Genomic DNA, 14,390 nt, shown 5'->3' with positions numbered 1-14,390 from the left:
CCATTGAAACTTTGGGTGAAGATTGAGTCAGACATTTGTTCAGTCTTTGTTTCATTCTCCTTTATTGATTTTTTCCAATCTGTGAGCTCGTTGTTCTTTGATAACGTGTCTTCATCACTGAAAGATGAACTGAAAGAGCGTATGGCTGCCAGCCCAGCCGAAACAATAAATGTCCTTTTAAGGATATTTTTCTCATTATAACAAGATGTCTTCATGTTGTTGTTGTACAAACTAAAAACAAGAGACTTTTCTTGTTACAACGAAAAACTATTCATGTCTTTATAGCAAGTTTAACTTTATAAGAAGAAAAAAAGGATATTGTTATCCATCCATCCATCTTCTTTCGCTTATCTGGGGATCGTGTCGCGGTGGCTACAGGCTAAGCAAGGTGACCCAGGCGTCCCATTCCCTAGCGTCATTTTCCAGCTCCCCCTGGGTGTTCCCAGGCCAGGTGGGATAAATAATCCCTCCAGCGAGCTCTGGGTCTGCCCCGGGGTCTCTTTCCAGTTGGACGTGCCTTGAAAGGGAGGTGCCCAGGAGGCTTCCTAATCAGATGCCCAAACCACCTCAACTTTCTCCTTAGTAGTGGCTCTACTCCGGGCTCCCTCCAGATGTCCGAGCTCCTTACCCTATATGAGCTGAGCCCAGACACCCTTTGGAGGAAACTCATTTTGGCGACTTGTATCTGTGATCTCATTCTTTCGGTCACTACCTAAAGCTTGTGACCATAGATGAGGGTTGAATGTAGATCGACTGGATAAATCGAAAGCTTTGTCTTCAGGCTCAGATCCCTGACGGTCTGGTACAACGCACGCATCAATGCTGATGCTGCACCGATCCGTCTGTCAATCTGACGATGCATTTTACCCTCACTCGTGAACAAGACCCTGAGATACTTACACTCCTTCACTTGAGGCAGAGACTCACTCCCCCACCCAGAGTGGGGTGTAGTGTTATGAAAGAATCAGATATAAATAATATATCATTTTACCAAAAAAGGTTCTTATTATTGCATAAGTTTGTCATAATAACTTCAATATATCTTGAAATAACTGGAAAATATCTTAACTCTAACACTCCCTGTTATAACACAATACTGTTCTTTCTATATGGGTAGCTAACAATTTGCCTCTGTGTTTTTTACTAAAAAAAAATCTGGTGTGTTTGTGTTTGTGTGTCTGCAGCGGTGAGTTACATCCCCCAAAAAGTGGTGGCTCGACCAGGGGAGAACGTAACAGTGTACTGCGTGTTCAACGACCACAACATCAACGCCAGCACGGCCGTGTGGATGCTCAACTTCGAGCAGCCGCTTCATCACAGCCAGTACCACCCAGTCAATCAATGGGTGAGAAAAATAAAGTCTCTTTCCAGGGTTTTGTGAGCTTCTGGGAACAATCCCAAAAAGTCAAATGGCTTTCCTGTGTTTTTTCAGAAAAGTGTCGACACAGATCTGATGTTTTCTTTCAAAACCAGGTCAGCCAGATCACAGTGCGTCCTTCAGAGACTCGCATGTACGACCTGCTGCAGTGCACGCAGGAGTGGAACATCCCTTACAGCCAGATCTATGTAGAGGGTGAGCTTTGTTACACCAATTACATCAAAGATAAATGTTATGCAATGAAAAATATACATCATTTATGCAAAGCATAAGACCGTGGTCAGAGTAAAAAAATCAGCATTTCACCTCTGAAGCTGTGCAGAATTCCATGTCCCTTTTCTTTCCGCTGCAGTGGACAATGACAGGAAGGAGAGTGGCGGCATGTGGCAGCACAACAATGTGAACCCAAACAGTCCCCATACTCAGAGGCTACTTCAGGTGAAGTTTGTTATTGCTACCTAAACATGTGTGACTTCTCTCTGTGTGTCCCAGGAGCTTCCATTGATATAAACTGTGAAACAAACGGCGACATCGACGCTATGGACTGCCGCTGGAAGAACACACAGTGGACTAAACCCACATTCAAATCAAGGTAAAGAAGCAGGTTAAATGCTACTACTACTGTAGTGTATTTGTATGTTTATATGTGGCATTGTTAGGTGTGCTGAAAACCTGGAAGTTACCAAACACAGTGTACCAGACGGCACCTTTGTTGAACACACCCTGGAAATAGTCATGTGAAGGGATACCAGGAAGTCTGTCTGAGCAGGAAACTATATTTCAATGTCACTAGTACTTCTGACCGCAGAGCCATTGAAAGTCTCTCCACTTGAAAACATGAAGGCCAAACCACAGCGATGATGTCAGGTTTTGTTTCATGGTTCTCCGGTTACTCACTGATGTACTGCTGAGTCCTCTGGTGCAACATCATTGACTGTCGTTACTCAGCTTCTCCCTCTCACCTACTTTTTGAGGGACTTCCCTTTTTTTTATATATAGATCACAGTAAATCAGTGTTTTTAAAGTGTGAGAGATGTTTTGCTATTTTCAATTCAAGTATTATTTTTGTGGAAGGTCCTTTACTCCTTTACTTATGTAAAAGTACTAATACCACACTGTGAACAAGGTTCCCACACGTCCTGGAAAATCTGGAAATTTAGAGACTAGTTTTCCAGTCCTGGAAACACCTGGAAATTGATTACAATGACCAAATATCCTGGAAATAATTTCTGTTGTCCTGGAAAATTTAAATTTAATTTAGCCCCACGCTCAGCACAAGTTTGCCGCCTCAACTCCAGTCAGAGCTCCAAGAGCTGTCACATTCACAATCGAGTCCTGCGAGCGATGTAAGATCGCCCGCCTTTAGACGCTTTCTAACCAACTGAAAGACGATAGAAAAGTATGACACTTGAATTTCTTTGCATTGCTACGTCCTTTCATGTGTAACTTGGATAGATGTAGGCTTAAATGAACGACTTCGCGCCATCATTACGTCTCCGTGCTTTTTGCAGAAGACAGACAGACTTGAATATATAATTATATTTATAATTATAATTATAATCAGCAAAATGCACCATGTTGTACTGTTATATACAGTATAATGTTATGGATTAATATAACTCATGCATTAAATTGCTGTATATGTTTATGTTTGTGCTAATTATAATTACAATATATATCGTTGGGTAGTAATCTGCAAAAACCCATCACATTCCAGAAGAATTCAAAGTTTGTTGCAACAAAGTCGCATGAAAACCAACTTTTCAGTGAAGTGACGTTGACTTTCCAGCTAATCCAATGGGCTTTTTAAACCTTTAATAATCTTAGGAAGTTAGATAGTTTCCTCGTGCCAAAAAAAAAATGTTAAAAAAACATTTGATCATATAGTTTTTTAAATCACCAAATTTGATATATGATTTTTTTTTTCCAGACAGGAAGTAGGAGAGTAGGAAAATCTGTAGTCGGAGAACCTTGCAGACTCTCTTCTTTGGCACAAGATGAGCTATTTTATATGTATTTCTTAAGAGGACTCTGTGTTACACGCAAATAGAACTTATCAATGTTAAATTCTATTGGGAGGAGCAGCTCACAACATATTTCTGAAGATAATGTATGTAGAGTTAAAGAAAAAAATTATTTGCTGTGAAGTTAAAGTAGCATAAATTACCCTAAAAGTAAAGTTCTACAGTAAATGTTCTGGGCTGAATTCCAACACTAAAGAGAAGGAAGATGAAACAAAAGACAAATTCTTACTCTTTTTGCGGCAGGTGGTCCGACCTGCCCTGCGACGAGATGGAGGAGAGGGAGAGAGCGGGTGAGACGGTGGGGGAGATGGGGCCTTCCTGCCTGCATGTCCAATCCTCGCAGAAGACCTGCACCATCCAGCCTCTGAGGATGAACTGCTACAAGCTGTGGCTGGAGGTCCCGTCCCAGCTCGGCCCCGTCAGGTCCAAACCCGTCTACCTGTCTCCTATAGATCACGGTGAGCAAAACAGATAACAGCTAAACTGAACAAGAAGCGGCTTATTGCCTTAACTTGGAAGTTTTTATTGCTCTATGTGTTAAGTCTTACTGTGATTTTTCAAAATAAAACGTATAAATTTGTAATTTTAACTTCCTCCTGCATAATTCAGATATTGTAAAAAATGGTGTTTTGATTATGAATCAAACCGCAGTTCAAAGGAAAGGCGGTTCATAGAAACCGTAGATACATTAAACATTTATAGTTAAAGAGTTTTATGTTTGAAGAGAACCTTTAAATGATGAGGTTAGGTGTCTGCTGTTCCTCATCTGTTTTTTATGTGTTGTTTTTTTTATCTGTACCTTGGTTTGTTTCTGAAATGCTCTATTTAATAAATCTTGTAACTTTGTAGTGCTGTGCTAGCTTGGCCAGGTGTCCCTCAATTATAATCCGAAGTGACTTCCTGGTTAAAAAAAGCAAAAATAATTAAAGTATTTATAACTTTTGGTCACATAAGAACTAGAAAAGAGTTTGTCAGGCTTTTTGTCCTACCCGTGATCATGTTTAACAGATGTTCTGAGCATGAAACTATCTCACACTCTCTCGTTCCCCCGCAGTGAAACCACACTCGCCCACTAATGTGGAGGCAGTGACCCTGAGCAGGGTGCTGAGTGTCACCTGGGAGCCCCCATCACTGCCCGTCAATGGGCTCCAGTGTCAGTTTCGATACCACTCACCGTCGACTGTGAGAGCACAGCCGGAGTGGAAGGTGAGATTGATGGATTTTTTTTTTTTTTTTCAAACACAGGCTTCGATAGAAAGTTTGACTAATCTTCATCGAAAACCAAAAACACAGACTTTTTAACAATTAATTTACTGTGTTTTAATTCTAAAAAGCAACATGGTTTATATTAAAATCATTCATCTAAATGTTGTCCATCCTCTAAGAAAGATGTTTATCCATCTCTAGAAAAACAGGAACAAACTTATTCACTCAGGTTCGGGACTCAGCCGATGAATGTCACATATTTCCTCAGACACACAGGCTGCTCTTGACATAGGTTCAGCTGTTCAGTTTGACATGACCTGGAGTTGAAATGAGACCGTAGTCCTGTACACTGATTGAAAAATGTCTTCGTAATTGGAAACATGCTCTAAATAGCTTCCTTTTACTTAAATTCACTCACAAAATTATGAGTAAAATTAGGAAATGATTTGGAAAGATTGGTCAAACAGATGTGCCCTCCATCAGATCAAATATTTCCTCGATACTTTCTTTTTCCTTCGTCTAAATAAGTAAGAGTAAATAACAAGAAAAATGCCATACCTGCAGGTCCAGGCTCCAGTGCGGGTGCCGTGGGCGGAGGTCCCAGTGTCGGACATGTGCCGGGTGTATGTGGTAGAAGTACGCTGCATGGCCACCAACGGTACCGAATACAGGAGCGAGTGGAGCAAATCTGTGTACTCCAGGCCTCAGAACAGCAGAGGTACAGCCATCTTGAAGAACATATTACAGCTTGATGCCTGATTTGACCTTTTATTATCACATCTGACCTTCTGATTTAAGCTGTAATGGCACAAATAACACATCGGTAAAAGATGTAACGTGATGTCATTGTTGTTGCCTCTGCAGCTCCTGAGCGTGGCCCTGATTTCTGGAGGATTCTTCAAGATGATCCGTACAGAAACCAAACTAACGTCACTCTGCTATTTGATGTACACAAACTCAATTCTAAACATTTTCAGCTTATAATTAATTAGGAGTTAGTATTAAATATGCATGCTTTCTTCTTTATCTCCAGAATCTCCAGATATCAGGACACTCTTACTGCGTGGACGGGTTCATAGTCCAGCACCAGACCTCGAGCGGCTCTGTGATGAGGGAGCAGATCGACCTGGCGTCGTCGCACAGCTTCGAGTGGAACCAGGAGCTCCAAACTGTGACCGTGGAGGCCTACAACAGTCTGGGGAGCTCCGCTAACAACTTCAACATGACGCTGGAGAGGCAGCCCAAACGTGAGTGAGCTGGGATAGAAAATAGTGAAATAAAGTCTATTTGTATTTCTTTTGAACTATTAACAGGAAGTACTAACCTTATTCTCTCTCAGCCAAACACTGAATCTAATTGATTATTATGAAAGGAGGGTTTCATGGTTATGTATCTGCACCTTTGACCAGAGTGGGGATGATTTATCAAGCAAAAGTAAATGTTAAACATGCATTGGTTGTAGCTTCAAATGTGATTCCCTTTTATGGACTACTGGTAGAAATTGGGCTCAGGGAAGTTTGGACCTAATTACAGGAGCACACTTCCCAGATATCCAGACAGTGTTGCATGTGTGACGTCCACGGTTGGCTCCGGTTGTAACTCTCGATTTTCCTCGCTGACGGTCGCTTTCCTTTTTAGACAGTTTGCCTTCATCTGAGCGTCGAGTTTGTTTCTTTTTGTTTGGATTTTCACTTATTGTTGAAGTTGTATCTGTAGTCATCCATCTTTTCTTTGCTTGTTCAGCCATAGTAGATTATTGTTTACTCATAACACTTGCAGAGACCGGAAAAGCAGCCGCTTAAGCTCCGCCTACCCGCTATGGCAGACCAATCACTGCTGGGTGATGGAAAACGCGTCACTAACTGGGCGCCGCTTGTGATTTTTTCCGCAAACATCGCACCAGACAGCCAGTCTGTAATACTGCAAATGTGAATGCTTTCATCAGTGGGCCATAGGCTCAGTCACCATTGTGTTACCTCATTCGGCGATAGATAGAGACTTAACAGACGTTTATTTACGTGAAAATATTTGAGATTATCACTTTAAATTACGTTATCCAGAAAGAACACAAGACCATAAATACCACAGCACATATTAGAGGAGACTGTGATGTAGGCATATAACTATATTTAGTCTGTTAGACGCACACATTCCTGAAACAAATTACCAGCACATATCAGATTGTGACGACTACTTAACCTTTAAGAAAAAACATTGGTTAAAAACAGTCATGCACTCATGCATAACATCTGTTTCCTCTTCTTTTATTTTAACCTTATGCTTATTGTATGTGGGTCTGTTATTTGTAATGTAACGAATGTGAAAAACAGAACAGGTCTGTTATTGTATTATCATTCAGATAATCTGTTAAAAGCACAAAAAAACACGTGTCTAAAACCAATAACACAACAAAGAACCATAACAATACAAAGAGACTAACACAAGAGCGACTGTTTCTTCTGATCTGAAGTCTGTAACATGCTTTTAGTGAAGACGTGAAAGCTGCAGCTGAGATCAAAAGAGGTTAGTTAAGGTCAGTCAGATTAATGGTCAGTGCTTACACTTACAGACAGGCATCGTCCACTTGAATCAAAACTGCACAAAAACATGTAGCTCAGTGATATTTTCTTACTTTCAGGACTGTGTGCAAATAGATTAATACATTTCTCTTCATGCCTTAGACGTGTTTTTATCCTTTTGTTTTTGTCTATTAAATGTAAAATTTGTTTACTTCCACCGTGGCTCTAAATCACATGACATGATGAAAAATGTGCGTCAAAGTTGGGGAAACAAACAAGCATCCATTTACAAATAACACAATAACACGTGTCTGTATAGAGCCCATTAACGCTCTGAATGAGTCCCTGCTACCATTAGCTTTAGTGTACTTGAGTGCTATTAGCAGCACTCCAACAGAGGCTACGCGTTTCATTTTGTAATGTTCTCTGTGCAACACTGCGAGCGGCTTGTGTGTTTATGACATTAAAATGGTGATGTTTGTTAGACAAGTTTTAATAAGTATTCTGAGAACACGTGTTTTCAGTGTTATCAGCAGCCAAACCAACAACAGGATGAATCAGGCAAAATGAGGTTGACATTAAAGTAACAAAGCGGAGTACGATGTGGATCGTAAGAAACCATTTAGTCACCTCTTGTATCCTGTCCATAACATCTTCATTCTCCACTCGTGTATTCACGTTTTTGCCTTCGTCACTAGTCTGTATCTGAAAAAGCATGCCACAAATGTTTTTGTATGACTAGGGGTCACATGACTACTTGTATGTCAAGGTTCACTAATAGGATCAAACTCACACACGCCTTTTAGCTGAGTGTTTTTTATCCCACAACTTAACATAGTAAAGAACAAATACTTTGTTACTGTGCTTTAGTAAAGTTTTCCAGGAGTTTGTACTCTACTCTTAATAACTTCTTAATTCTATTCACTACTTTTTACGTGTCATATCTGTAGTTGCGATTTACATTTTCAAAACTGGCTGCAATCTTTAGCTTTGAAGGGGACATATCTTCTACGTAGAACCTTGCTTTCGCTAAAATCGACCAATCGTCATTCACCGTCACTCACCTCAGACTGCCAACTTACCATTCCGATACCTCCTGGGAACTCCTGGGTTGCTGCACTTACTCCGGTGTATCATCCTCCCACTCAGGGTCCGATTCTGGCTCGTACATATGAGGCCAAATAACCGTTCCTAGAGCAGCTGTGTTTTCTACAACTCTGGAGTGACTGTGCAGTGCGGCGGCTCCTCCATGTGTGCGATCACACGTGGGGGGTGGGCTATGCGGTCGCCAATCGTGGCTAAGGTCTAACCTTTGAAAAATAAGTAAATTAAAATATGTATAAAATTTTTTAAATGAAACAAACATGATTCAGAAACACATTAGAACAATAGAAAATGTATTGCATAGCTACAGTATGTCACCTTTAATGCATTTGAGCAGGAATGATGAGCCCCTTTTACACTGCCTGTTCAAGGTGGGATTATCACGCTTCTGTGATGTTCTGTGTTCTATGTAAAACGCACGGAGGCAGCGTGGTGGAACATTAGTAGTAGTAACAGAGGCGTAATGGTGTCTGTGTAAACAGCGGAGCCAGCAGGGCCGAACAGGGCAGTGAGTGTGAATGTGAAACATGCGCTGTTTGTTTACACCTTGGGCACGTTTTTCTTCCCCAACACCAGAACGTAACGTAAAACACACACTGGCGCGGGTTTAAGCCGGCGTTGCTTGGTCCAATGTAAAATGGCAAAGGTGGCATGACAGCGGAGTTCGTTACGGCGCTGTGGCAGAACCGCAGTTTAAGAAAGGCCTCCTTCCCAACATCAAGACCTAGTGTAGTTCAACCTTAAAGGATTGGACAATAACACATGGAAACATTGCTTGGCATATTCATCAGTGAATTTTATACACAACGGACGTACAATGATGAAAACAAGGTGAAAGACGTATCACAGTTAAACAGATGACACTTCAGAGCCTGTACTTTTTAAAGTTTTACTGCCTTAAGTATCTGTACATCTTCTTAAGTGAAGAATGTGTGTACTTTTGCCACCTCTCGGACTTGAAGTCAGTGCATTAACACAGTTTTTCTCTCTATTCTACAGGCCGCTGTGTGCGTTCCTTCAGTGTTTTGGCCATCAACAGCACCTGTGTCTCTCTGTCGTGGACTCTGCTGGACAACAGCTCTGTTCCTCTGTTCATGGTGGTCCAGTGGTCTGCACGGGGGCAGCAGGACTCGGATCATCACAAAGGCCAGAGTGGAGAAACATGGGCCAGGCTGCCTCACACAGACCGACCCATCTATCTGAGAGGTAACATGACCTCTCCTCTCTGTGCGTTTTGTTATCTCATTTCTCAGTGTAAATGCGACAGTGTGTTACTGAAGGTGACTAACATGGTTTCAATGAATCACTTCAGGTGATTTCTTTGGCTCAGAGGAGTGTGGTTTCTACTTGTACCCTGTTTTTGCTGATGGAGAAGCGGAGCCGGTGTACACAACAGGTATGCTCAATATGCAGTTATATTAGTATCAAACCAGTATTTAAGGATAACTCAACGCCAGCACTTAAATCGTGTATTAAATTTAACGTGTATTTGCCAACAGCTACAAGAGGAGATCCTGCAGCCTACATGATGCTGATGATCATCTCTTTCCTCTCCATCGTCCTGTTTGTCACCCTGGTTCTCTCACAAAACCAGTAAGAGCTCCCGTTTAATAAAATGATCAGATCTTTTGGTATAAATGTATAAAAGTGTATGAATGTTGTACGGCATCAGTGTGAATTGAATTAGGCTTTTTAATCCTGACAGCTGTAAGAAACTGATAAATGATGGGAATCTCCAGAGATCAGTGACATTTAGAAGGTCACAGGGGTCTGATTACACCTGATGTTAGCTAATGGGAGGAGGGGAGGGGGATGAAGGAAACAACATTTTAGACGGAGAGATGAGGCCTTAATGTCTGCTGCGTATCTTTCAGGATGAAAAAGTTTGTGTGGAAAGATGTTCCAAACCCAAACAAGTGCTCCTGGGCCAAAGGACTCGACCTCAAAAAGGTAAAAAAAAATGTTGAATTTGACTCTTTTACATGAAAGTGTCAAACATTTGAGACTTCATATTAAAACTTGAGTCATTTAAGAAAATATTGACTTTTTAATTTGCCTTTTTGTACACATGGTATTGGAAGATTGATGTCACTCTCATGTCTGTCTGATAAATATGCAGCTACAGCCGGCAGACAGTTAGCTTAGCTTAGCATAATGACTATTAAGAGGGGGAAACTTCTAGCTTGGTTCTGTCTACCAGCTTCACAGTGTCACTGTTTTTGACACCGCAGTGAAGTTAGTTTTAAGTTGGATATTCCACAGACATTCACCTGGGAGCCAGCGACGTTCTCACTCTGCTTCCCCCAGAGTTTGTAGAGGGTGGATGGTTAGCTGAACTCTGAGCCCTCGCAATGAACAACCAGAGCCTGACTTAGGGACTATCAATAAATTACTGTTAAAGGGACATAAAGGTGATGTTTTTATAATACGTCCATGACTTGCCCATATAAAAATTAGTATTGAAAAATACAACTAAATTGGGTACATGTTGCCCACTGATTTTTAATGCGTAAGTGTTATTCCTTTATTTTCTATATGTGAATAAGGGCTTTTTTATGCCAAAAGCTTCCGTGTCATGTGACCCAGTGTCCTCAAATCAATGTCAGTTAAAACTCACCTGGAAAATAAGACTTCATTTTATTGGGTTTTATTGCTCCTTTTATTTTATATCAATATTTTTTGGAATTGATCTTCAAGAAAGCTAATATGTGTATTTCTCAAACTTTACTTGAACTTTACTTTATTTAACAGTAAACAGTTAACAGTTTGTCTCCCTTCTTAGTAATCTTATAATTACAATTTCTTTGATGTCTTTTGTTGTTAGAATTTTTAATGTTTAAATGGGTCAGATATTCTTATAACTAATGGTAATACTATACAATTAATCTTTTTCTGCCACTCTTTCTAGGTTGACACCTTTGACCACCTGTTCCGGCCTCCTGAAGGCCTTCCAGCTTGGCCGCTGCTCCTGCCGTCTGAGAACATTTCCAAAGTCGTCATCGTGGACAAAGTTGATCTTTCAGCTCTGACTACAGCTTTAGTCCAAGCCCCTCTTGTGTCCGTAACTCCTGACCCAGCAACTACCCTATCCATGTCTCCTCCTCGAGGGCTTCACTCAGACATCGACCAGGCCCTACCCATCAAAAGTGAGGTGCTGTTGGATAGAGCTCCTTCCTTTGTCCTTAATATTGATGATTTAACAAGTTCAAACCCCAGAATAGATCAGTTACAGCCAGCAGACCAGCCCCCAGGCAGCACTGACAGATCTGCACAGTCTTCAGTCACATACGCAACTGTGCTGCTCCCTAATCCCAAGCAGGATCATCTCCACTACAAGGACGGTAGCGGCAGCAGCTCCAGCGATGAAGGCAATTTCTCTGCCAACAATTCAGACATTTCCGGATCGTTCCCCGGCGGTTTGTGGGAGCTGGACGACCCACGGCGCTCCTACAACTCTGTGGAGGAGCTTTCGGAAACGTCGGAGCAAGAAGACGAAGAGGAGGTGAGAGAGGAGAAGGACTTGTACTATTTAGGAATGGACTATCCAGCGGAGGACGAGGAGAGCGAGGAAGATGAGGAGCAGGGAGAAGGAGAAGAGGAGACAAAAATAGAGCTCCTTAAAAATGTAGTTTTGAACAGAGAGGACTGTTCGGTGGAGTCGCACCCTTTGCTCGGACCCAAGGACTCAAGGGAGCACAGCGAGCTGCCGTCAACACATTGCTTCTCTCCGCTGTACCTGCCTCAGTTTAGAACTGCTCAGTCCACGAGGCAACTCACAGCTCAACCAGCACAGCCCCAGCTGTGATTCTCACACAGACTGTTTTTAAATGAAATTGTGCACCGGAAAATGCTTTGTGTCGTGATTCAGAAAAAGCTGATTTGCAGATATTCCTCCAGACATATGACGCCTGGAGCTGCAGGATGTAAATATACCTCGAGTTACGTGTGATTGCAAATTGATGTTCATCAATGCTGCTATTGTGATCTGTAGGGAAAAAAAACCTCAGGAGGGCACAAGCCTCATTTGGAGGCATTTCTTTCTTTCTTTTTGTGGGTTGAAAAACCCAGATTCTACTGTGCCACACTGCCCCTCTGCATCTGTTACTGATGTAAGAGCACCTGCTGAGAATATGAACTCACTTGAACTTTTTTTTAACGAAGGTTAGGTTAGAGGTATAATGTGTAGTCAATGCTCATAGAGGGAAGCTAACAGACTGTACAAGCAGGGTGTTGATCATTACAAAGGGAGCGATAGAGGAGGTAGGCTTGTGACTTCAAACATCTCATACACACAGCACATTTTACAGGCGGTCTTAGCTTAGATACATTAAAAAAAGATGTAGGAATACTGTGCGTGCATTCATAAAAAAACAAGTTCTCTGTCGGCAGACATGAAAGAGGTTCAAAGAGAATGAATAAGCGCACAGAACGCAAAAGCCTCATGATCTGCACAGTTCTCTGAAAGCACATTAGACTGTGAAGTGAAGGCAAACCTTGGATGCCACTTCAAAGATATCCGTGTGTCTAAACCAGTTAATGATGAGAACCGATGCAATCTGTGAGTAACTGCAAGTGATTATTAGACATGTTACACAATTTACTGGTTTGTAAGAAGCTTGTGCAACATCATCTGCATGGACTAACTCACCGCCAACCCAAAGAATGTCTTTTTGTACTTTGTGCTGTAATGTGTTTGAGACGCTGTTACAGTCTGTGAGAAATGTGGTATCTATTTTCTCTGTGTTGTGCCATTAACTTAAACGCCTCCTGTCTCGTGTAAATAAAGACAAAGAATGTATATTGTATACAGAATGTATATTTAAAACTAAAAAAGACAGAAATATAAACTTGTAAAAAATATTGAAACATTGTTGAGAGAAATGTTGTTAAATATTGAGATCTTATGTCTATTTTTCATGGTGGAAATAAAGTGTCTATTGTGAAAGTGTCTGGTTTGTGCAACAGGGATCAGTACTTTTTAAACATGTACAACAAAGCATACTTTTCAGCAATGTTTTACTAGTATAAATATTTATTGTATCTTTCCCTGGGTCTTTATATTAAAATCAGAACGCTTTGATTGTCCACAGTATTGTGTTAAAAAAAAAAGAGATTGCAAAATTTACAAGCCTCCCATTTTGCCCTCCTACCCTAGTAATTTGTTTATAATTTCATAATATTTATGAAAAAAAATCAATAAAAAAAGTTTAAAAGTGTAATATAAGCATATAGATACATCGATCTGGATATTTAAATATATCTAAAAAAGAAAAAAATCATATTTTCATTTTACGTAATGACGTTCCAGTGACGCGAGTGAAGATGACCGTTGACCTTTGCTGCTTGCGCGACAACATTGGTTAAGTTCACACATGGGTTAACGTGGTGCCAAACTACATTGAATTTCTTCATAAACAATATACATGCATACTTACATTACTCCAGCAGTTTCTAGTATAACGTATTTTAAGGCGGATAAATTCACTGTAAAACAGTGAGTTCGAGTGAAATTTTGTGGTCATAGCTCAATGAGGATGACGAGAAAGACGGCGAGGAAGAGCCAGAACGAGCTGCAATAATACGTGAGTTACCATCGTTAGCTGAACGTAAACTATCTACTTTTGTTATGAGCAACGTAAGCTGCAGCTGGCAGGCAGCTGCTCGCTAGCAGGAGTTGTTGCTGTAATCAGTGCTACAGGCGTGTTTGCTCACAGCTGAAGTGTTTTCTGAATTTACAGGTGTTTCCTGTTTTGACTTTGATTTGTCTTGTGATTGTTGGTGGTTGTTGTTGTTACTTTTTGTATTAATTTGTTTTGCCCAGTGCTAAAGTACAGAATAAATAGATTGCGATGTACATTTAGGATAAATGATTATCATTTTCCTCTTAGTACAGTAATATTAAAATAGTTATTGTTTTGTTATCAAAATCATTTGCACCTGCTACAGTACAATCCTGATTTTTTTCAGCTGAGCAGGCAGAGCAAATCTGTAACCGTGATCCAGACCTGGCGAGGTTTTTATCATAGGCAAGCAACTTAACTTTTTATCACCCATTTTACATGCTCTGTTTATGCATGATGTGTTTGATAAAAGTTATGAACATAAACACACCTTCAGCTTGAGATAATAACTAAATCTGAATATACTTAAATGGCATCA

At 40.8% G+C, this 14,390-nt stretch overlaps 1 protein-coding gene across 1 annotated transcript in view; it reads left to right on the top strand.

Moving 5' to 3' along the window:
• lepr (leptin receptor) overlaps positions 1–13,148 on the top strand; it is a 33,496-nt gene extending 20,348 nt beyond the window's left edge. Inside the window, exons 9-21 of the mRNA XM_069679733.1 lie at positions 1,185–1,345; positions 1,474–1,573; positions 1,871–1,970; positions 3,646–3,860; positions 4,457–4,608; positions 5,173–5,326; positions 5,473–5,555; positions 5,642–5,855; positions 9,231–9,437; positions 9,544–9,627; positions 9,731–9,824; positions 10,106–10,181; positions 11,140–13,148. Of these exons, the coding sequence (XP_069535834.1) occupies positions 1,185–1,345; positions 1,474–1,573; positions 1,871–1,970; positions 3,646–3,860; positions 4,457–4,608; positions 5,173–5,326; positions 5,473–5,555; positions 5,642–5,855; positions 9,231–9,437; positions 9,544–9,627; positions 9,731–9,824; positions 10,106–10,181; positions 11,140–12,036 (2,537 nt within the window). The 3' untranslated portion in view covers positions 12,037–13,148. The remainder of the gene's footprint in view (positions 1–1,184; positions 1,346–1,473; positions 1,574–1,870; positions 1,971–3,645; positions 3,861–4,456; positions 4,609–5,172; positions 5,327–5,472; positions 5,556–5,641; positions 5,856–9,230; positions 9,438–9,543; positions 9,628–9,730; positions 9,825–10,105; positions 10,182–11,139) is intronic.
• The last annotated feature ends 1,242 nt before the right edge of the window (positions 13,149–14,390 follow it).

The sequence above is a fragment of the Semicossyphus pulcher genome, unplaced genomic scaffold (genome assembly GCF_022749685.1).
Source record: "Semicossyphus pulcher isolate SPU_LCO1_2020_fin unplaced genomic scaffold, fSemPul1.0.p SCAF_4, whole genome shotgun sequence".
NCBI classification, from domain to species: domain Eukaryota; kingdom Metazoa; phylum Chordata; class Actinopteri; order Labriformes; family Labridae; genus Semicossyphus; species Semicossyphus pulcher.
The sequence above is the reverse complement of the archived record's forward strand: the minus strand, read 5'-3'. Positions and strand labels throughout refer to the sequence as shown.